Source organism: Meles meles, chromosome Y (assembly GCF_922984935.1).
Source record: "Meles meles chromosome Y, mMelMel3.1 paternal haplotype, whole genome shotgun sequence".
Classification (NCBI taxonomy): Eukaryota; Metazoa; Chordata; class Mammalia; order Carnivora; family Mustelidae; genus Meles; species Meles meles.
Window position 1 is genome coordinate 13,331,102 of NC_060088.1, and position 24,544 is coordinate 13,355,645.

The following is a 24,544-nucleotide window of genomic DNA, read 5'->3' on the forward strand; positions in this document are numbered from 1 at the left end:
GAGTAAGGAGCAAACCCACTTTTGAGGCTCCTTCCCCAGTCTGTAGACGTGTGATCTGGATTTTCCCACCCGGGAAGGTGTCCTCTTCAACACACGGCTTCCCGTTCTTGAGGAGAGAAAGTTCCTGTGGGGACTCCCGGCATCCGCACCGATAGAGGATATGGGAACGGGATGAGGATGGAAGGTGCTGGAGACAGGTCGGCCAGGGATGGCATCTGCGGCCCAGCATGGAGCAGGCAGGCTCTCGCCTCTAGCTCAGGTGGCCAGACCAGGAACACCCGGGGTTCTAGGGAACTTGCTCCTCACTGCTCACGAGCAGGTGGGCTGGAACTTTCTGGGGTTGTCCCTGACCACCAAGGCAAAGAGCACATGGACCAGAGAACCAGCTGTCTGCCTCCCACAAGGCCATCCCCAGCCCACCGCCCGCCCCGCCACCTCTCCTCCACACCACACAAGGTATACGGATGGGGCCTGCTGCACAAAGCTTGCCAAGAGAGAACCTCCTGGTGCCTTCTGGCAGAGAAAGCCAGATGGGGAGGCGCTGAAGAATGAGTCACCTATGGGGACACTGGGCTTATTTTGGATGAGCAGCTGCAGGTATGCAGGGGAGAGCAGATATGCCTGCAGGGGAGGCCCGACGGAGGAATGCATGTCTTCTCCGCACCACCGCCCCAACCCCCAGAGGTAGAAAGGAGACACTGACAGGCTGAGAGATGCTCTTTGCACAGGGCGGCCACTCGAGAGATGTGCCAAACGGAAACTTGAAGGTTTGAGAAAAACACAGACAATGACCCCAAAAAGACCTCTTGGTACACGTCCTCGTGGGGGCCTCCAGTCCACACCAGGACTCACGCGCTCCTCAGAGGCAAGGGCAGGCCTGCCTTTCTGGAAGACGCACGCCACACGTGTGTGAAAGGACTTGGACCGATGGGACCGGGACAGGAGTTCGCACATCTAAAACCCACACCGGTGAAATCCTATCCTGTCTCCAGACTCCCCTCCTCAGCTGCCTGGTGACAGAGGAGCCAAGCGTCAACAAACAGGACAAAAGGAAGTGTGGCCTTTCTGGCGGAGGAATGGTCTCCGTATTTATTCAAACAGGCCAGCGGCGCCCTTGCCCCGGGCCTCAAGCCCCAGGGACCCCCCCCCCCCCCGCCCCGCACCCTCCCCCTAGGCTGGGCACACAGTTTTCACATCACTTATTCATCCTGATGTTCAGCCTGTGAGTTCCACACACATTCTGACCGTGTTTTTGCCTCCGTCCTATCTTCGCACTGAAGGGTGGACACAGAAAGGGCTCTTGAGTTCAATGCTCAAAGTCCACAGGACGGCGGGCAATTCCCCCAACTCCTCAGGGTGAGTGACAGGGTCCAGTGACTCCCCAGATCCACAGGGCTGGGGTCATACACGTTTTATCAGTTTCTCTCATACTATGTCGAGCAACAGCCGAGCCGAGTGATCTAATACATACGGAGGAAGAACGCACACTTCCCATGAAAAATGTTAGCTGGGGTCCCCGGGGACAGAGATCCCGGATCGGACAGGGAGACGTGTTTCTCTATAACACGCCACATGTCCGGTGCTCATGACTTTTGCCCAGGATAACCGTTTTATTTTTTTATTTGCAGGGAAGGAGAGGCTCCAGTGGGGTCAAGAGCTTGTTCAAGGGTCTGAGCCTGAGCCGTGTGGTCTGGATGGAACACTTGCCCTGCTAAGCCTTCCAGGCAGACTCTGGAAGAGCCCAGACCCAGGGGCTCATAAGCTGGTTTCCCCTCAGTCTTGTCCGTGTGTCTCCGGGAGGTGGAAAGGCCCAGGAACTGGTTCCCTTCTTGAAAAATCAAGTTGCAGAACATAAACAATAGGATACCAAACGTAGAAAGTTTAAACAACACACAAGACCAATGGCTGTGTGTTGAACTGTGTCCTGCCCCAAATCCCTAAGTCCTAGGCCCCTGGCACAGCTCAGAAAATGGCTTCATTTGGAAACGGGGTCTCAAGTGCAGATCTAATGCGTTAAAACCAGGTTATACTGGAGTCTGGGGAGGCCCTAATCCAGGAGGGCTATTTCCAAAGGGAAAGGATCCTGAAGGAGAAACGGGACACGTTTGGATAGAGTAGAAGCAGACGCACGTGCGGAGGAGGCCGTGCGGCAATGAGGGCGGACACAGGCGTGATGCCTCCACACGCCAAGGAACAGCAGAGACAGTGGGCAACACACCAGAAGCTGGGAGACAGGCACGGGACACCCCTTCCTGGCCTCAGAGGCCACCCACACTGCCCACACCTGAAATCTGGGCATCAATCCTCCTGCACGGTGAGTCAACCCATCTCTGTCTGGGCTGCCCTGTCTGCCCACTTTGTTACAGTGCCGTGGTGAACTGACACCCCAGGGCCTGCCCGGCTCAGGAAGACACTGTGTGCGCAGGAAGTATGTGGGGACAACAAACACCGAATCCGGGCAGGCAGTTAGCACTGGAAAGAGGGGATGGCACCGCAGAGTCGAACACGGGCGTCCCGCGGGCCCTGGAAGTGGGGTAGTTCTTAGCTTGCGTGGGTCGGTGGTGACAACCGTGTTTCTCATTCAATGTCATTTTGTGCATCTCAAAAGAAGTATTTTAAAGCTTTCCAAGTTTAAAAACAATATTCACTTTAGAAACTAATTAAAAATCTAACAACGTTCATTTCAAAAGAACTCAGAGTCTTGTGAATTTAAAAAAGCACCCACAAGCAGTCCACTCAACTGTGTGGAGGCCTGGCCGCGGGGGGCAGCTGCAACACGGTCTAACGCACGAATCCGGGCTCGCAAGCGTCCAAGGACTCCTCAGAGGGCTGCCTCTATCCTGTGACAAAGCCCGGCCAGACCCTGGGCCTCAGGCTCTCGTCAGCTCCCTCCCCCAGCCCCCGAGGGTGCCAGCTGCTACTCACAAGGTCCGTAATGTTGACGGAGAGCACAGGTCTGGCCTGTACATTGCTTACTGTAAAGTGACGTCTTGGTCATAATCAGAAGTGTCGGAGGAGACCAGAACTACTGCTATGTTTCGGGAAATGGCCATGGGCCCGTGGTCTAGGGTGTTGTTTAGGAGCTCAAAAGATCCGCGGTCTTCAGTCTGAGAGGTTCGCATAAACACGACACCACAAAGACACATCAGCTCCTCCGTTAATGCCCTTTCCATGTTTATGCCAACTGTTGTTGACCGTAACTGCCATCTGACCTCAACTGGGCAGAGAGATCAAGGGAAGAAAGAACACACGCCCCATCCCACCCCAGGAGTAGGGCAGCCCCAGAACCTTCTCTCCTCCAGCTCTCTTAGTGAGAATGCCGCCTGCTCTTCTCCTGCTCTAGCCTGGCTTCTCCATCCACGGTGGGTGCTTCTGCACGCACCATGCTGCAGGTGTGCTTGCTACTGACCGAAACTCAAGCGTCTTACCTGACTCCTGGAGGTAGCGATACACCAGGAAGTTCACCTCGTCACTGGTTATGCTCATCTTAGCCTCACCTCGCGGCGATGAGGTCTGTATGATGCGGGGGCCACCCTCTGTGAGACGACAAGAAAAAGTGGGAAGACAGTTTTGAAACACTGCCTGTATTCTGCATTCTTTCTTTTGAGACGACTGAAAAAATCATGCCATGATGGTATAACCATGTAATACATACATATATGCATTTTTTTCACATATATGAAAATAGATCCAGGAGAAAAATTTCAAAAAGTAAGAAGAGGAAAGGCATTGGTGTATTTTATAAGACTGAGATCGGGTCAAGAATAAACCAGACTAATGACAAACTCAGGAACAACGGAAAATGAAAACAAAGCCCAACCTTTTATTCAATAAAAATCACGGAGGCACCGGATTACAACATACTTGGTAACGAGCACGAACGAATCCTGAGGTGCGCTCTGACGGGCTCGGGGGGATACGGCACTAAGCACTTCCCAGACAGAGAAGATTCGTGAGTAGACCAGAGGTCACATCGACACCCCTAGGGGAGGTGATTACACGGACCAGACTGCATGTACTGCTCGGGAAAATGATGAATCACGGTACCTTTCACTCATGAAGTTTCAATGATAAACCTGATGGTCACTGTACCTATAGGCTGTAGGCAGCACCGAGGAGGAAAACCCACGAGGGAGAAGTGTGCGCGTGACGGCGACATCATTTCCATAAAGAAGCCAGGTCTCAGAAAGACGGAGCACGGACAAGGAGCAAACGAAGAGAGAACCTGATTTTCTCCCCAACGATCCCCATTAGCATCTGAGCAAGCGAGCCCGGAGAGGAGAGAAGTCAACCAAGCAGCAGAGCTCTTCTCAGAGCACTCATGCCAAGAGCCAAAGCTAAGAAAGGCCAGGACTCCTTTCAGTGAGGTCACCCACCCCTAACAGCTCTGGCTGTTGGGGAACGGTCTTCACAGTCCACACCATACATTTCCAGTGTGTGAAATTTCATACATTTCCACGTCATACATTTTACTGGTGCCAAAACTTTTTTATCACTAAATGAGAACTAACTTTGTGTTTATTTAGAATAAAGATGAAAGGGCAAGGAAGACCTTCAAGAATGCACCCTAAAGGCTGTTGTAAGGGACACACGCAGTGAGCCCAACCCTGCTAAGATCCCCTCCCCACATGTGGGCAATACCTGTGACTCACTTCTACCCCCACGGAAAACATCAAAGGACAGGGATGTCACTCTACTCCTCAGGCTATGTTGTAGGCAAGGGTGACCACATGTCACTCTCCTAACTCTTGTTACAGCATATAAGACTCTTGGTGGCTTGGAGGGAGACACTCTGCTGTGGGCATCGTAGATGAAGGCTGTCATTGTGTGAACTGCCCGCAGAACTGGGGACAGCCTGCAGGGAGCTCTTTGCACGTCAGTCCTACAAGCACTGTGTAGAAAAAGTAGAGCTCCTGGTCTCTCTGCCGAGTGAGGGCACAATGCGCAGACGCCCGTCTAGGAAACAGGAAACAGATCCTCACCAGACACCACATCGGCAGCGCCCTGATCTCAGACGTCCAGCCTCCAGGGCTGCGAGAAGGACACGTCTATTGGTGAATGCGCCCGGTCCGTGCTGTGCTGTCCCAGCAGCCTGAAATGCCTCAGACACCACCCCTCGCTCCGTTCTCTGTATTCGCTCATGTGGGGTGCTTGGAGAGAAGGAAAATCTAACAGGCTCTTAGCGTCGGCACTTCTGATGCTGGGGCCCAGACGATCCCCTGTTCTGGGCCACCCCGGGCGCTGGAGGACGCTGGGCAGCCTCCCTGCCACAGCCTTCCTGGCCTCCCCCCATCAGAGGCCAGCACCACCTCGCACACCCCCTGGAGTTGTGACGATCAAAAACGTCTCTATGGGGCGCCTATCAAAAACGTCTCCATGGGGCGCCTGGGTGGCTCAGTGGGTTAAAGCCTCTGCCTTCAGCTCAGGTCATGGTCCCAGAGTCCTGGGATCGAGCCCCGCATCGGGCTCTCTGCTCAGTGGGGAGCCTGCTTCCTCCCCTCTCTCTGCCTGCCTCTCTGCCTACTTGTGATCTCTGTCAAATGAATAAATAAAATCTTAAAAAAAAAAAAGTCTCCAGATATTGCCAAATGTTCTGAATTGCAAAACTGCTGCTGGTTTTTCTCTGGAGAAAAGGAAAATCAGCATTCTGTGTCTGACAGGAACTGCACTCACAAAAATGTGGGGCAAGGTGGGGCTGTCTGGCAGGTGATGCTTAATGACACAGCCATGCAAGCCATCGCTGAAAATGCACCGCGAGAGGCTTTCTTCTCTCAGCTTCCAGATTTTTTTTTTTTAAAGATTTTATTCATTTATTTGGGAGAGAGGGCGCGAGAGCAAGAGCATGAGAGGGGAGAAGGTCAGAGGGAGAAGCAGACTCCCCGCGGAGCTGGGAGCCCAATGTGGGACTTGATCCCAGGATCATGACCTGAGCCGAAGGTAGTTCCTTAACCAACTGAGCGACCCTGGGGCCCTCTTTTTTGTCTTCTAAGAAGAAATCGTCCCAGCACCCCAAGAGCCTGGTTCTCACTCGCCACCCACAAGAACGTGTCACAAACAGGTGACATGTTCGCAGAGGACTCTGGAGCCGGAGACGACCACATCCTCAAGACACCAGGGGCTGTGGACCAGTTCTGTTAGGCTGACGTGCCTCCCTTCCTTTACACACCCTCTTTTACTCCAAGTAGGAAAACTACTACTTCAGGTCTGGCTCTCCCGCTTTCTGATCGTGGATCGAATTTCTCTCTAAATTTGTAAGTCAGCATAAGCTTTTGCCAGCACAGTGTTACCTTTTTTTTTTTTGTAAATTTATTTGACAGCGATCACAAGTAGGCAGAGAGGCAGGCAGAGGGTGGGGGGGGAAGCAGGATCCCCACAGAGCAGAGAGCCCGATGCGGGCTCCATCACAGGACCCCGAGATTACGACCTGAGCCGAAGGCAGAGGCTCCAACCCACCAAGCCACCGAGGCACCCCACAGTGTTACCTTTTTAAAGGCTTTTTGATTTGTAAGCATCAGAGAGAAGAGCACAGAAACCAGCGCCGGCCTGCAAGAGAGCCACGTGAAATGTCTGGGCAACACGCCTTGTCCTGCTGTCCCCGACTCCTCCCCCTCAGCCGCGCAGTTCAATCTCTGAAGACGCGGTGAGTGGACCGCACCTCCCCCACAGCTGAGTAACTTCCTCACTAGTCTTTACACGACCACTTCTTTTAGAACCTAATTCCAGGAGTGTGTGGCTGGCTCAGTCGGTGGAGCATCCGACTCTTGATTTCAGCTCCAGTTATGACCTCAGGGTCGTGAGATTGAGCCCCACGTGCAGCTTGTGCTCGGCAGACAGTCTGCTTCAGCCTCTCTCCCTCTCCCCTCGGCCCCTCCTCATGCACACGTGCACGAGTGCTCTAAAAATACAAATAAATCTTTTAGAAAAAGAATAAAGGGACGCCTGGGTGGCTCAGTCGGTTAAAGCACCTGCCTTCAGCTCGGGTCATGATCCCGGGGTCCTTGGATGGAGCCCCGCATTGGGCTCTCTGCTCCGCGGGGAGTAAGTCCACTTCTCCCTCTGCTTGTGCTCTCTCTCGCTCTCTGTCTCAAACAAATAAAATCTTTAAAAAAGAAGTAAATAAAAAAATAAAAAACTTCGCTGCAAAAAAAAAAAAAAAGACCACAGGAAGTACAACATACATATAGATTTTCAGACCGTTCAATACAGACATGAGAACAGTCTCTGAACGGACTGTAAATCTTACAGCACTAATTGGTCCACTTTAACTCCGTGGGTTGGCTGGTGGTTTTTAAGACTGGGCGTATTTATCTGAGAGAGAGAGCACGCGCAGGGGCCCGACGCGGGGCTCGATCCCTGGGCCCCAGGAGCACGACGTGAGCGGAAGGCAGCCGTTGGCCGACCGGGCCCGGCGCCCCGCAGCCGAGCGGGCGTCCACGCGGCCACGCAGACTCGCCGACCCTCAGCAGGGCGTACAGCTGCGCTGCGTCAGCAGCTGCTCGGGGGCGGCCGTGATGCTGGTGCTCGCACGTGCGATTTACTTTTTGACGCCAACGAGTGAAACGGCTTCGCTTCTGACCGCCCTCACCAACACCCACTCGCCAACGCCGACGTGGGCTCCCTCTCCTGCCGCAGGCGCAGACCGGAATCCCACAGGGCGCCGGGCGGCGCGGCTTTCCGCCCGGGGCTCCCGGGCGGCGGCACGTGAGGAAACGCCTGGGGGGGAGGTGGTGTGTGTCCCCCACGGCAGGCGTGGTGTGAGCCTCGTGGAGGACACTCCGCCTCCCCGGTCGTCTGCCGCCTTCTGAGGCTGTCCCCAAGCACTGACCACGTTCCGTCAGGGGAACGGCCGGAGGCACCACGCGCACAGGAGGAGCCCTGCCGGCAGCGTCCCCGCGTCTGGGGCCCCCACGCCCGCCCTGGCTCCAAGAGGAAACGGCGCTTCTGGCAGGAAAAGAAAAGTTGGGCGAGGCTGCGAGTCCCTGAGCGCGGGCGGCCGTCCGTCGGTCCGCACTCTCCGGAGCAGGACAGCGCTCTGCGCTGCAGACAAGCAAGTCAAACCGACACGACGGCTCCGTCCACCTCCCGTCTTCCGTCGTCGGTGCGCAGAACTGAACGCATCACTTCCTACCGCAACCTCCGCGGTGGACCACTCACTCGGGACGCTCGCAGCCTTGGGAAACTGCCCACCATTCATCTCCAGAACCTTCTCACCTTCCCACACTGAAACCGCACTGAACACTAACTCCCGCCGCCCCCCCAGCACCCACTCTTCGACTTTTCGTCTATGTGAACTGGGATTCCTCCAGGGAACCCGGAAGTGTGATTTTTAATTTATATGATTCATGTCACGAAAATGGAACAATCTGAAAAGACCAACAGTTCGATTTGAAGGGGAAGCAACAGTGTAACGGGGCCACAGGACATTTCTCTTGGGTCCTCACAACCCCATCCCGTCCCCTTTCCAGAGGGAAGCATCCCTGAGCCGCAGAGCCACTCAGCAACCGCCCCGCTCCGAGGAGGTCCCGGCCTTCACACTCGTCAGGCTGGTCACCGCGGCCCCTGCTTTGCCCGTCCCTGTCTCCAAGGCCCTCCTCACAACTCCACACCTCGGCCAAAACCACCACCCCACCAGTGAGCGAGCCCCCTGACTTCACCTCGCCCTGCTTTCCCCCGCCAAAGACGCAGGTATCTGAGATGAGAACACAGGTAAGACACACGGAGCCCGGGGAGGCCGAGCGGTGGCTGTTCAGCGGCGCTGGAAGGTCGCCGAGCCCATCGCAGCCCTCACGCCGGCAGGTCCGCGATGAAGCTGTCAGCGCCGCGGCTCATTTCCAACCAACTCCTCTTCGGAAAGAGCCGTCGAAGCCATGAGAAGCTTTCCCGCTGAAAAGCAGCAGCTGCCTCGGTCAGATAAGCCTCATCGGATCCTATCGCCGCCCGTACGGAAGACCTACTGCAAATAACAGACTCACGGGTTTTGCCCGGCCCTCTCTGTGCTGAAGGAGAATGACGTCTGAAGAGATGACAGAGAAGTTTCTGCCCAACTCCGGTATTCAAGGCACGGTGTTTTGGCAATTCTAGGCATCAAACACATTCAAGTTCATACACTATTCCCACACGGACACACACACACACACACACACACACACACACACACTTCTCTTCCTCTACACAAATAAGGGAACACTCCAGCAGTTTAGTGCCCCACAAAGTCTTACGGGGGTGGCCGAGTTCCAAAGAGGAAAGCTTTGGAAGGCGAGAGGGTAAATGAAGGCCACTGAAGACAGCATCTGGGGAGGAAGACGGGAACAGGAAGAGAGAAAAGCAGTACAAGAGGCCTTGTGTCTGTATGTGTGTCTGTGTGCGGCAGGAGGGGGAAGGCTGCCATGTAAGAACATTCTGGACCTTGCATGATGTACCACACGCTCTCCTGGACCCAGGACAGGAAGAACGCTGAGAACTCCAACAGGTGCCTTCCCGCCTCTCCAGTTCCAGGATAAAAGACAGTTCCGGTGGCATTGGGACACCCTCACTGGCCTCAAACGGAAGGGAAACAACAACAAAAAAACAAAACCAAACACCAAACGGGTTTGGTTTCTTCATGAGTGCATTTCCTTGCCTGGCCCAGGGGTGATCTGAGACCCCTCCCATCAGGCTGATCCGAGGTCTTTAGTGCGCAGAAAGGGGAGAAGCACCTCACCTCGGCCGGTGAGGGAAAGCCGGGCTGTCCCCTCCTGGAGCTGCCTGAAGACGAGGGGGCAGTGTGCCAGGGGCCGAGGGCATGTGCACAGCAGCCCCAGCGAACACAAGCGTGCCGGCACACTCGGTCACCTGGGGTCGATGCCACAGAGAAATGGAAGGGGAGTTACTTACAGCACTGCTTTTTGCGACTGCATCTCAAGGTGGCAGAAACGGCTGTTAATCATGGTTTCCTTCGCAAATTAGTGCACAGTTCAGGTGCAGGAGAAATGTCACTGGGGAGTTTCATTTTAGTTAGCACGGACGTAAACAGTTTTCAAGGCTAGCATTCTCCAGGAAGGGAGGGGATCACCCCAAAACAACACAGTCTGCAGGGCCATGTCAGTCTCTTCAACATCATAACCTCAGGAGATTACTTGGGAGTTGGCGCTGAACTGGACGGCAGGAAGGGCCAGCGCCTTGCCAGCAGGAGGGGGCTCTCAGAGCAGTGAGCCAAGTGCACACGGACTGAGGGAGGGAAAGAGTGTAATCCGTATCCCTAGAGGGGAAGGCTTCTCTTCTGACCATCTGCCCCATTGCGAAATATTCTCCTGAACTCTTTTAAAACTGCCCTTTTCCTCCAGACATGGAAGAAAGTTTGTCTCCTTTCTTGTCGCTCCTAGCCTGCTGGCATGGACACCGGAAGACTCCATGGCTTAAAGTAATCTTCTGGAAAAGGCTCCGCTCTCTGGGACTTGTCTCCATGCAAGCCTGAGAACCGAGAGCCAGAGCAGCTGGAAAATCTGCTTGAAATGACCTCATCCTACAAAAGGCACTTTTTCTGCGTTTCTCCGTGGACATTCCGACTTGAGTGTCGCGGGTCCTGCCCTCCCCTGTTCGCGCCCCTCACAATGCGTTTCTCGCTTTCAGTGGGAGCTAGGGTTATTTTCATTACACAGTAAGCAGTCCGCTGAAGATGGTATTTTTCACGCAGGTAACACCATTTATACAGCATCCTTCTCTAAAATCTGCTTGGGGACCAGCTTACGCTGGAGGTGAAAGGGGTCTGCTTTACCGTTTTGCATTATCTCTTCCTGCTACAGAATTGTCAGTCCGACAACATGTAGCTCTTCAAACACTTTGCTCTTCTATGATGATATGATTCCACAAATTATGGCATTTACAGTTTGACCCCAGTTACAGGAAAATACACACATGGAATATAGTGGGGAGAACATGCATGCTCTTTGCTTACTTTCCTGGACTTCTCTTCATTTACCAATGAGTAGACGTCTTTTATTTTATAGTAAGAAAAGATGCCCCACAAAGGCAACATTTCCCACTAAGCTTACAGTTCTTTACTCACTTGCAGTAAGATGGCCCAAAATTACAAATATAATCAAACTATAATTTTATTACTAAGCGTCTCACTATTACTTTATTACTGGAGTCCTAGCAACAGTACTACCATTTAAAATATGGGAATCAACCAGGAGAATAAGGTGAAGTCCTTAAAAGAATATTTCATGACCAGGGGCAACATCCGTGATACGACGTTATGTAGGAGAAAAGTAGTTTTCAAGATGGAACGTGCATGGTACCAAATTTTGTTCTGCGTGCATGTGTGTGTGTGCACACACACACACAGATGGAAGATAACCCTCCCAAAACGTCTCGCATCTACTTCTGGGGGTGGAATGTTTTCTGTGTGTGCTTTTTGTATTTTCCAAATCTTCTCCTATGAGCGGGAACTGTTTTCACATTCATTAAAATGTAATTAAAACCTGGCAGTGTCTCCAAAAATAATCTGCATGACAACAACTCAGCGCTCCTAAGTAGGAAATGAGGCTACAGGGCTGGGAGGGCAGAGGAGGGGCTCCCGTGTTAGGAAAATAATGCCGCTCTTCATAGAAGAAAAAACATCCCTGGGGTGAGGCATTCAGAAAAGGTCCTTTCTGCGCTTGGCCACCCTTCTGGGTTAATTCATGGCTGGTTGGGGCCTACATCCAAAGCCCATGCACATATCAATGGCAGATGCTGATGGGACAGGAAAGGCGTCCAACCCTGGGGTTACTTCCAGAACCATCTGCGTGCCTCCCAAGTGGCCCAGAGTCCTCTCTCCAACTCTGCAAACTTGCCACCCTATTTACTGATAGGTCTCTGCCTGTCCAGGGCAAGACTCAGAAGGAAGCCTTCCTAGAAGTGCTCAACCTAGTAACAGCAAACCACCGCTCAGCCTGTGTCCCAAGAGCCAGACGACGTACACACGACGGGCAGCACAGCTGTCCTTTCCTTGTCCCTCTCCTCTGTATACGCTATGATGCAAACTCAGGCACCTGGGACTTCATGGCAGGCCGCCGTGGAGGCGCTGCGAGAGACAACCTCCACGTATAGAGTTCTGCTTTTCCCATGCTGTTGCGTTAAGCCAATCCTTCCGATGAGTGTGTAAATCGGCGTACAGACTGAACTATCTTCAAGACTGAAAAATCGGAAGCGACTTCTCTACAGCGTGCAAGAAGCCCTCCCATAAATTTTAGGAAGACACGTGGTCCAGCGATGAAGCCTCAGACACTGTGATTCTCACCCACACATGCAGAATTCTGGCCTTGACGGTTCCCTCTCCTGCGTCAGGGAGTCGTGAGTGAGGTCATGTGCTCACAGAACGCGGCCTCGAGTTTCAAGAAATAAACCGTGCGGCTTTCTCTAGGAGATACAAAAGCAGGTGATGCCGCATGCAGTCTGCCATGGACTCTTTGAGTCTTCACAGAACATTTTTTGGTGCTTCTATTTATATGAATAATGGAAGTATTTTTTAAAAAAACACTTAAACGAGCGCTGGGTGGCAGTTTCAGTTAAGCACCTGCCTTTGGCTCAGGTCACGATCTCACGGTCCTGGGATCGAGTCCTGCATCAGGCTCCCTGCTCAGCCAGGAGTCTGCTTCTCCCTCTGCCCTGTTCATGTGTGCTCCCTCTCTTGCTCACTCTCTCTCAAATAAATAAACTCTTAAAAACAAAAAAGCTTAAATATTATGAACTTAAGTATTAGATGAGAGTCCAACGATCCTCCTATTTATGTCAGCGAATGTAGGAAGTTGGGTTTTTTTTTTTTAAGACTATTGATTTGACAGAGAGCAAGCGAGAGAGCAAGCACCAGCCGAGGAAGAGGGAGAAGCAGGCTTCCTACTCAGCAGAGAGCCTGATGTGAGACTTGATCCCAGGACTCTGGGATCATGACCCAAACCAAAGGCAGACACGTCACCGAATGACCCACCCAGGTATCCCCAGTCTGGTAGGATTAAATATACCAAGTACAGTACTGACAGCAGTAGGGAGTAGGCTTTGCCAGTCTTGGTACTACTGACGCTTGGGACATCTGAACCCCAGTGGTGGGGCGTCTCGTGCGCCGCACGGAGCTAAGCAGCATCCCTGGCCTCTGCTCACCACAGTCAGCAGCACCCGTCCCCTGAAAGCCGTCTTCAGACAGGGCCGAATGTCCCCTGGGCAGGGGTGAGGCCGTGCTCTGACTGAGAACTCTTAGGGCTGATACATGGGTCCAGGACCACGCCTCATGACAGAGTCCAGCAGCCCCCAAATTCCTAGAAGTTGCAGCTCCCTGAACATCCGCAGGACCTTTGCTGCGACCGCGGTACGGATTCCGTCTTTGCCACAGCATAGGCCTCACAGAGCTGTACCTCCAGATGCCCTCTGAGTCCCAAAGCAGACGTTCAAAGAGGCAGAAACAAACCGGCTATGCTCCTCGAGGTAGGAGTCAGCAGGCTGGGGCCTGGGGCCGAATTGCACCTGTCGCTCCCCCTCGCCAGACCTGTGAGCCAGGACTAGTTTTTACATTTCTAAACGGTTGAAAAAAAATGAAAAGATTCCTGTGTTGTGACTCCTGAAACTGAGCTGACATTCAAATTCCAGTGTCCATAAATCACCACGTTGTACTGACACGCACCCCTGAATATTCATTCACGTGCCCTCGACTGCTGTTCCTACGCCGCCGCAGCAGAACCAAGCCACTGTGAACAGTGCCCGGCGGGCCCACGAGGCGTCAACTACTTCCCCTTTGGCCTTTGACAGAAAAGGCCACCCTTGATCTGGCTTCTCAGCTCTACTGAAAAGGTTCCTGTCTACACTGTTGTCTACACTGGACGACAAGCGCCTGCTTTGTCCATTCGGGACTTGAAAGTGGCCGCCTGCGGACCTGCAGGGGATGCCCCACAACACAGAAGCTCCTCAGGAACAAACCAGCCATGTTAGCAGTGAGAGCAGGGAACACCACCGCCACGGTGTGCTGTGGTTCCCGAAAAACCAAAAATCCGAAGTCATCCCTTTAGGGATAATTCACGCACGCTCAACACCAGTGCCTCACACACGGGAGGAATTCAACGTACACTCCATTCAATGGAACCCTAAGTGCGTTCCCTAAGCACGCAGTTAGCTCCCAGTCAAAACGCCGGTAACCGACAGACCTCTGCCATCTCCCCTGACGTGCAGAAGACGGTTCGACTACAGTTCCAAAACCACCGACGGATGGAAAGTCTGGCGGTTCATCGAAATGTTAAACACAGTCACCATACAACCTATCAATTCTACTACATGACATGCACCCAAGAGAAACAGAGACCCGTGTCTGCACAAAAATTTGCACACCAATGTTCAGAACAGCAGTAATACAAATAATGATGATTCCTAATAACTTCAAGGAACTACAACTCAAATGCCCATCAGCTGATGAAGAGATCGACAAAACGTGGTGGAACCACACAATGAAATATTATTGGGCCATAAAAAAGACTCGGTGCAAGAAGGATGATTCCTGACCATATTACATTAAAGCTAGTCACAAACTCAATATAATTAACATTTTACAAATTTTTCTTTTGTTTTAGCAAACTACATTTTTCAAATATTTATTTATTTTAAGGAGTTCACTTATTTACTTGACAGAGAGAGACACCCAGGGAAAGAGCACAAGAAGGGGGAGCAGCAGACTTCCCCCTAAGCATAGAGCCCAACTCAAAGCTTAATCCCAGGACCCCAGATCACAACCTGAGCGCAATGCAGATGCCCAACTGACTGAGCCACCCAGATGCCCTTATTTTTCAAATATTTAAGTAAAATATCAAGATTCTTATACATCTACTTTGTTATTTTTCCGTACTTGGGTCTTGGGAGGGGGGCAGACGGAGAGTCTTCAGTTCGGCTCCACACCCAGTGCAGGGCTCGATCTCACAACCTTGAGATCATGACCTGAGCCAAAAGCAGGAGTCCAATGCTTGACTGAGCCACCCAGGTGCCCCTTTACATACTTGGTTCTAAACAAAAATACCTCGATAAGATTCTTACTGCAGTTAGATTTACGACCATCACTTTAGTTCTGATTGAATTTTTTAAAGCAATAGGCAAAATTCTTCCCCAGATTTCCAGCTTTATGTTTTTAAAATTAGGAAAGTTTCTGTGGGCCTTTTTTTTGTTTTTGGAAAAAGAAATTAAAGACAAAAATAGGAAACAAACTGAGAGTGCTGGAGGGGAGGTGGGTAGGGTCATGGGGTCACTGAGTGATGGACATTAAGGAGGGCATGTGATGTAACCAGCACGGGTGTTACGTAAGACTAATGAATCAATCACCAACCTACACCTCTGAAACCAGTAATACTTCACATGCTAATTAACTGAATTAAAATTAAAAAAAAAAAAAAAAACTTAAAAAAAGGCAACCAAACTGATAAAGAAAATGCAAATACAAACAGTAAACAGCACAGCAAAAGTAAACAATAAAATCAAACCCTAAAATCCCATCTACCAAAAGATAGCAACTGTTACAGAACTGGCGGTCAGTTTCAGCTTGCATATGGGCTTCAACTCTTAGAACCTGATTTGTTCTTCTGGAAACTTTATCATCTCCTAGATCTGTAGGTACTGATCTACATTTTGTTCTAGTAAGTTTCAAGGTTAACTACAAATCAGTTTGCAGATACACATGAACTGCGTTAAGAAACTCATAAAGTACAGGGGCACCTGGCTGGCTTAGCCAACAGAGCATGCAACTCTTGCTCTCAGGGCTTTAAGTTCGAGCCCCATGCTGCAAAAGACATTACTTTAAAAAAAAAATCTTTAAAAGAAAAAAAACTTAGACTGGGTTTTAGAAGGTGTCATCCTCTCCTGGTAAGACCCCCAAAAAGTTTGTAATAGCTGGTTCAGTATCCAAAATTCTTGGAAGGCAGTAAAAGGCAAGTTCATCATTTAAAGTTAACTATATATAAGCCCACAATGATTTTCCGGTGTTCTATCTGCTATCTGCAGCTTCAGCAAGGAGACAAACCTGCAACTTGAAAAAAGTCCCTTTAAAACTATGTTCAGTTTGGGCAAAATGCACTTCCATTTCTCCAAGGATTTCAGCTCAAGGACAAGTAGGCAACAGCAAGTGGGTTGCTTACCTTTATGGTGACTTCATGTGTAGACCTCTGGACCAGAGAGTTCCCCAGCATCCGCTTGTATAAACTGCAGTGTCTGCCAGGAGCTGCCTGGTGAAAAACAAGGAGAGAAGAAGAAAAAACTTGAAATTCTTTGAGAAGGATTCACCTCTGGCCTCTCCCACTTTCTGGTTTTTCCTTTTTCCAAGCGTGGCATTGGTTCCCTTTTCCATCTCAACACAAACTTTTATGTCACATTCTCTGTCTTACACTTGCACACAGATATGCAAACTGAAAGACGAGAAACGGAAGTGGCCAGTCCATATTCTCGCATGTGCAGAAATCCCAAGAGTCTCAAAGCAAATAAAATTAATTTTAGTATATTGTTGCTGCTGTCCTTTAATGATCATCAATGCCTGCCTGACTCTTGCTTTGCGGACTGTGTCTTATGCAACCAGGAAACTAGACTATACACACCTCTGAGAGACGAAAACATGCTTTAAAGAAGCTTTACAGACATCACTTAGACAAACGTTTACAAGAGCCTTGCATGCAAGTCCATGTGTATAGCTACACGCTTACAAACACACAGACACAACATTAGAATCTTTTTTTCCCCTTTTGGATTCCCTAAAATAAAGCCAAAGAAAGGCACTGACGCACTCTCAGCCTATCCATTATTGTTATCATACATTTCAATTTCACAAGCGTTCCACCATTCGCACTTCTGAACAAGCCAGGTTTGTAACCTTCATATGGAAAACATGTTTCTACTTTTCGGTCAATATAAACACGGAGCAATCAACCAGCATTGACTTAACAGTGTTTACCTTCTTCCTCATAAAATTCCCTTGGTTATGAATGAATCCAGCCTCCTACATTTAAATTATCTACGGTGCAAACTCTTAACTGCTTGCCATCTTCTCTTAAATTCTTGTTCAAGCTAAGTGATAAAAAGGAACCAGGGTTAATAGAATTCAAATTCACCAGTGAAGCTTATGAGTAAAGGTCTTTCTTATTATTAAACACAGAACATCATGAAATGTTTTAAGGAAATTCAAGTAAATTATTCCCAATGAGTCATTTTTATAGCTATGCTATGCAAAGAAAGGCAGCTAAAAAAACTTTACAGGTAGGTTCACGGGCTCTTAAGTTTCATTACAGTACATTTTTCTAAAAACACCATAAGGATATGTAAGATAAAAGTAATAAACAGGGCAACTTTAAAAAATCTAGCACTGAAGAAAAATAAGATTCAAACAAAACTTCCCTACAAGTCTATCAGTAGAAATTACTCACCAGAGTGAAGCAGGCATAAAGGAATATTTAATTTGCTCATAAAACAAAAATACACTTCGTAATAAAAAAATTTCTGTGGTAGAGATAAAGTAAGACAATAAACTTATAGGACCTGAAGAAGAAAGCAGATTACTATTTTCAGGATTGAGCTGTAACTTACCACAGGGGGAAAAAAATAGCCTTATAATGAAATCACTAAATACCATAAAGTATCAAAATATGAGCAGATGTCACCACAATAAGCCCCAAATTGCTTGGAAATTAAAACACTAAAATCCATAATAATTCAGTAAGTAATTAATATATAAACAGCTCTTATGACAAGCTGTTCAGCAAAACCTTTAGAATCAAATTCATATTCTTTGGTCCAAAACAGATGGTAACTCACAAATGAGAGTCTTGGAATGGAAGATTATCTTTCATATATGTTGTTAAACTCCGTAAGTGTAATTAACATCATCTGCGTGTTATAAACACACCAAAACGGGAAAATAGGACTGGTTAGCGACGTTCTTCTGCTTATACAACATGTCAAAATTAATTAGTTTACTGATAGAAACAATACATTAAAAATGATAAATCTGTTCTTCTAATACCTAATTGTCACTGATTCTCCCGTGATCAGGGCCCAGACAGAACACCACCAAGGCGCAGTACCGGCAAAAAGGTTCACGTACTGCAAAGTGTTGGTGTGAAATGCCAACTACTTTAACAAACACAACATATTCTGTATTCTCACAGGTGGTCACACACATAGAAAGGACTGCAGAATCTTCTGGTTTCTCGTCAGCTCCAGGCAAGGCACGGTACGGACCTATCCAGGCAGTCCTTCCTCATGGGAGGTACAGAGCCCTTAGAACACTGCCATATTGGGCAAATATCCACTCCTCAAGCCCCAAAACATTTCCATCACTCCAAAAGGAAACCGTGTACCCAATTAGGCAGACCCTGCTCATTCCCTCTCCCAGCCCTGGCAACTACCAGTCTACTCTGACTCTCTGGATCAGCCTATTCTGAACGTGTCACACCAGTGGAAACACACAATACCTTCTGTGTCTGGCTCCTTTCTCTGAGCAAAAAGCTTCCGAGGATCAGCCGTGAGGAGGCGTCTATCAGCACTCCGTTCCCTGTTGTGGCTGACTGCTACTCTGCAGTGGGGCTGGACTACACTTGGCTCATCCATCCGCCCTCAGATGCCGGCATTCCGGCAGGAGTTCACTTTCTGGCTATCGTGATTACTGCTGCAGTATATTCAGGCACAGGCCTGTGTCTGAGCCCCGGTTTTCCATCCCGTGGGGCACACACCCTTGGAGGGGAACTGCCCATATCAGTTTGCCTTGATTCTCCTTTGTGGCAGCCTCCAGCTCTCCAGGACTGACCGAGGCAAACAGGACGGCCAAAGAGGGCTGTGCAGAAAATGGACGTACTGGAGGGAGCCAGGGAAACCCGGAGCCTCTGCGCTCTCGCTGGCAAACGGCAGATGGACGGCTAGCGCTCTGCTAGAGAATGCTCTCTCTGCTTGCAGCTAAGCAAACTACCCTCCCACGCAGGCACTCCTCAAGTGCATCAGGCAACCAGAGAAACTGGATCGGCTTTGCTTTGCCCTTGCCCCCCTTTCCCACCTCCCCAGTTTAGCACCACATTCTGAGGTCATGGCTGCTCATGTTTCCACTCTGATTCATCAGCGACACTTGAGTTTGACAATGGTTGTCGAGGGACCTTCTCAAATGCAATACTGAAATCTGATATCGATCCATGCATGACACCTTATAAAAGCATGCGATTATCATAGCGCACCCACATGCCAACAGTCGTTTCCACCAGGGCCGCCGGGTCTCCACCCCAGGATACAGCAGGAACGCTCTGGAGACACTGTCAGCTGTCACATCTGCAGAAAGGCGTCCAACAGCAATGCGTGGAGAGACCAGGGAGGCCACGGGACATCCTCCACCTCACAGGGCAGTCTCCCCACAAGAAAGACTGATTCGCCCAAAAATGGCAATAATGCTACAGCTGAGAAACTTTACTAGAACAGGTTTTAGACTAGGGTCTTCTCTTCATGACTTCTGATTCTTACTGTGAAATAACGCTGTCACGCAGGTCTTCGGTTCCGAAGGCAGCGTCTGGGGGTACTTCCGCCAACTGCCATAAAGCTTCCTTCGTCACTGCCTAAATTTTCAACACAAATAACCCACGTGGATCTCTAGATCAAAGGGACAAACATACCTTTTTACCGGTCATAAATTAAATGCATAGCATAAAAATATTATTTCCATTTCTTGGTAGACTACAATCCAATATGCACCATAAAGGTTTTTTTTTTTCTCGCCTATGGAGAAGCCAGCATGGCACAGGACTGAGGCCTCCTACAGCCAGCCAGCGCCACCCCCCAGCCACATGAGGAAGCCAGCCCGGCAGCAGGTCATCCAGCCCCGGTCAAACCGTCCGATGACTGTAGCCCCGGCTGACCTCTTGGCTGCAATTTCAGAGAGGCCCTGGCCAGAACCACCCTGCTGAGTCACGCCAGCATGCCTCCCCCTCAGTATCCAATACATGGGGAAGGGCCGCTGGGAAAGAATACGTGGGGGGCAGAGCCCCCCTCCAGCAAGCGCTTCCACTATCCACAGACGGGACAGGATGACGTGCACAGCTGCTGCCAGGAAAACCAAGAACCAGATGAACTGGGAAGCCAAGTGGCCCAAGGTTTAAGATAAGTAAGAAGAGCTTGCCAAAGCGGGTTCCTCAGAATGAGGCTGTCTAGGTGGTTGGCGTGTGTTTGGTCTGCACTACCTGAAGAATGGTTCCACAGTCCCAGAGCACTGGAAACACTGGGTTTTGTGAAGCTATTAAAAAGCAACAATAGGGGCGCCTGGATGACTCAGTGAGTGAAGCCTCTGCCTTCGGCTCAGGTCATGATCCCAGGGTCCTGGGATCGAGCCCTGCATCGGGCTCTCTGCTCAGCGAGGAGCCTGCTTCCTCCTCTCTCTCTGCTTGCCTCTCTGCCTACTTGTCATTTCTGTCAGATAAATAAATAAAATCTTAAAATAAAATAAAAGCCAGCAATAGTAAAAACAAGCAAAACAATAGTGGTTAACACGAAACTGTACTTATTGTCTGCCCAAGTGTGTTCGACATGCTTTAAACTCATGCCATCCTGTATGAAATAATGAAAGAAGCCTGCCTCCCCGGACGTCATGCCACATTCTCACTGCTATACCCCAGGCCCTACCAACAACCATCACACGCCAGGTGATCACGCATAGTACGTCGCAATTCTGGTGTCAGGACCTGCTCACCACTGGGAGCCACAGGCAGCAGGAATTCTGCGAGGCACCTTCTGCATCGAGTCGCACCTCTAGCGGGTCCTCCAAGGACCCTGGCATCCCATGGGTGAGGACTCCTCACGGTCACTATGCCGTGGTTTGCCTGACACTCCCCAAGTCCTCTCTGAATGCTTTCCAACTTTTTTTGAAACTCAAAAGACGATTTTCTGATTGACTGAACACATCACTCCCTGGACATTCCAATTAATTGAGGTTTTGCTATTGGAAGACGGTGTTCTCCAAGAGAAAACTGAAAACACACTTTTTTAGACTTTGGAAGCTTGAAATCTAAAGATGACAGTACTTGACTAAAATGAACACCAAGTGCCAAGATGGTAATGACTTATAAAAATAAATGTGAATTTTAATACTATAATAGTATCAAGAAATAGGGCAGTTCTAGATAAGCCTTTATCCACTGGGAATTAATCAGGCCATCATCCTCATTTCTCTCTTTACTCACTGAACTAGGAAAATGGGTACCACAAAGTGAAAAGTCACAATGCCTGAATTATTTACTCATACCTTATCTCATCTTTAAAAAAAAAATTAACTTACTTTTGGAAGACCCTTAATTTAGGTGGATTAATTCTTGCCACTGTAGTAGATAGATGCCTTTGTCTATTTATATGTTAACACCAAAGACACAACACCAAAGGGACCCCTTCCCTTTGAATTTACTATGATCCAGGAAAAATGTTTTTGTATTGTTAGTGGTAAAAGATGCTAATTTGGTACACAAATTCCAAGGCTCTAACCTTTGATGTTCTTTAAAAATAAGCTTATATGCCATAAACACATAAATTAAAACAAGGAACACCTTAAAGCACTTTTCTTTTAAACACAGTCTGCATAGTCAGGGCGCCTGGGTGGCTCAGTCGGTTAGTATCTGCCTTTGACTCAGGTCATGCTCCCTGGGACCTGGGATCAAGTCTGGAGTCAGGCTCCCTTCTCAGCGGGGAGTCTGCTTTTCCTTCCTCCTACACTCCTCCCCCCACTCATTCTCGTTCTTTCTCTCTCAGGTGAATTAAAAAAAAAAAAAAACTTGAAAAAAAGTCTACATGGTCAAATGACAATATATGTTGTCCAATGCCTATGGAAAACATTTAGACTGGATGTTTTTGGAACTAACATTTTACTACTGTTAGCCACAGGCGGTAATCCTGGGTGTGCCATATTCTCCTTTAGGGAACAGAACTAGGCAAGGGATCATTACTGTCCAGACATGAGAAAGCTTGAAAAATGGCTACTAGTGAAGTGTGCCCGTACAGCTGGCAGTCACACACAGACAGTTATGGCTGACACCGTTTTTGCAAGCCCTGTTTGTACACTCTGCACACGACCAGGGACGTGTCCAAGAGCTTTCTCTATCACCCCATTCTCTATGGTCCAAGTACACAGTACGGAGTTACAAAGCATGCAGAACTAATAAACACTGATTTTCATGGTGCCCAAACATGGGGAAGGGTTCATGTTAGTGTCTGTTCATAGAACACCAGTCTTCAGATATGATAACATGTATTACTTAAAGCAAAGCTTCCAAGATCAAGTAAGTTTGGGAAATTCTAACTTAAAAAAGGTAAAACAGATCCATAAAGAGATCCATAAAGCTGAACCAAAACCACAAGCAGATTAAACACCAGAGAAAACCCTAACAAGACACAGTCAATTTCCTGAAAATCGGCAATAAAAAGAAACTGTTAAAAGCAGCCAGAGAAAAAACACAAATTATACCCAGAGGGGAAGATAACAAAACTCACAAACTTCTTGTCAAAACGATGTAAGCCAGAAGACAATGGAATGAAATCTTCAGAGAACTCAAAGAATGTGTCAATTTAAAATTCTTCTCTCAGACAGAACAGCTTTCAAAAATGAAGACAAAATAAAGACTCTTTAAGACAAACAAATGCGGAGAGAATTCAGTGCCAGGACGCCTGTCGTACAAGGAAAATTGATTAAGTTCTTTAAGCGGAAGAATAATGAGCTCAGATGAACCTCTGGATTTCTGCAAAGGAATGATGAGCAGCAGAAAGGGCAAACACGGGATAAATACGAAAACATTTTCGTCCACTTTAAAATTTCTTTTATATATAATTAAGTGCTTAATGCAGAATGAGTAACTGTACTGTGGTTTCTTAAACATATGAAAGTAAAAGGTTTGACAAGAGTAGTACCAAGAAGTAGGAATGGAAGAAAGATGTACACCGCTGTTAGGTCCTTACACAGGACGTGGTAAGAGAGACCAATGCAGACTGTGACAAGCTAAAGACCGTTACCGCAAACATGAGAGAAATGCTAAAAATTGGGGCTCCTGGGTGGCTTAGTCGGTTGAGCATCCAATTCTTGATTCCAACTCAGGTCATGATCCCAGAGGCCTGGGATGGAGCCCTGGGTTGGGCACCCTGCTCCTGTCCCTCTCTCTCTGCCCCTCCCCACTCTCAGTTTGTGGGCCTGCTCTCTCCAATAAATACACAAAATCTTACCAAAAAAAACCCACTAAATATTAAAACAAAGAGGTATAGCTAATAAATTAACAGTAAAGTAGAAGCAGAAAAAAAATAATTCTTAATTTATGCAAACATATGCAGGAACAAAGGAAAACAGAAACACAGAATGGTACAAATAGAAACAAAGAGCCAGTGGTCAACGGTATTACCACTCTGATTAAAAGACTGATTGTGGGACTGTATAAAAAAGCTAGATCAAAGTCTGCTGTCACTGACCAAGCCACTCTGGATAAGTATGTATTCCGTCTCTGAATGCAGCTGTGCGTGTGTGGCTATCCCTTATCCGCCACTGGCCATGTCACTGACACGCAGTGTCTTTGACAGTATGTACCCTGCTCCATTTAGCATTCTCCTTCGTGATTTCTTCCACTTCTCACCTGCCTCATGCATCTGGGAAGATGCATTAGAGGTGAAGAAAATACAAAGAGGAAGATGTGACAAAGACCGATTCCTGGACATCAACAGCAATCTGCCTTCTGCAAGGGGTTCCCACGTGACAGTCGCACAGGTCACACCGCCCTGGACTGCTGCAGAGACCCTGACCATCCACTCCTTAAGATGTCTGAGCATGAGCACACAGACACTGTCCGCGGTTCACCCAGAACACACGCCTCGTGGTCATGGATTAAGGAACGTAGTGGTGAGAGGTCACATCTCTGCTCTTGAAGATAAGTTCAAGCTAAAAACCACTTTGACCGGGGTGTTAGACTTGGAGGCTTGGGGCAGAAGTGGCTTTCCAGAAGGCACGGAAACTTCACGCCCAACGAGTCCTGCTCGCCACTGTCCAGCAGGGGTTGGCGTGTAACCCCAACGAAACTCCTGCTTCCTGAGAAACAGTCTCCACACCCTGGCCGCATGAGCAGCCGGCACAGTGCGGCACGCGACAAGGGCCTGGGCTGTCAAGTGCCTCGCTCACCAAAGCCACTAACTCTTCTTTTCAAAATCACAGAACGTGCTGTTTTGTATCTAGGGAAAGAGCGTACAAGCCAGGCGTTTTAATAAATGCACACCGGTGCCCCTTCTGGGATTCTGACACGTAGAGGAACCCCCAGGAACTCCCCCCAAAGTACTCGATGAAACGCTCTCGGTGTTCTCTATCATTTCTCTTCATTAGGCTCCTCTCGTCGCTCCCCTCCCCTTTTCGGAAGTTTTACGAGCTGGGAGATGTACCTGGACATGGCAACGCAGGGCCGTGAGCAGGGCCGTGCACGCATTTTCTTTACAGGGCCAAAGAGTAAGTAAGTGTCTTGGACTCTGCAGCCGTACCCTGTTACAACTAGTCACCTCCGGCCGGAAGCTCAAATGCAGGAACTGACAA

The 24,544-nt window shown here is 49.1% G+C and overlaps 1 protein-coding gene across 6 annotated transcripts in view; it reads right to left on the reverse strand.

Moving 5' to 3' along the window:
* Positions 1-24,544, reverse strand: part of LOC123935912 (F-box-like/WD repeat-containing protein TBL1X) — a 209,869-nt gene that overhangs the window by 42,115 nt on the left and 143,210 nt on the right. For 4 of the 6 annotated variants that reach the window (XM_045996761.1, XM_045996758.1, XM_045996762.1 and 1 more), the window contains 2 exons: positions 16,122-16,208; positions 3,429-3,536 (listed from right to left, as the gene is read on the reverse strand). In XM_045996761.1, the coding sequence (XP_045852717.1) occupies positions 3,429-3,486 (58 nt within the window). In that variant the 5' untranslated portion in view covers positions 3,487-3,536; positions 16,122-16,208. Of the gene's footprint in view, positions 1-3,428; positions 3,537-16,121; positions 16,209-16,927; positions 17,041-24,544 lie in introns of all 6 variants that reach the window. The other 2 variants (XM_045996759.1, XM_045996763.1) reach the window with 2 other exon arrangements.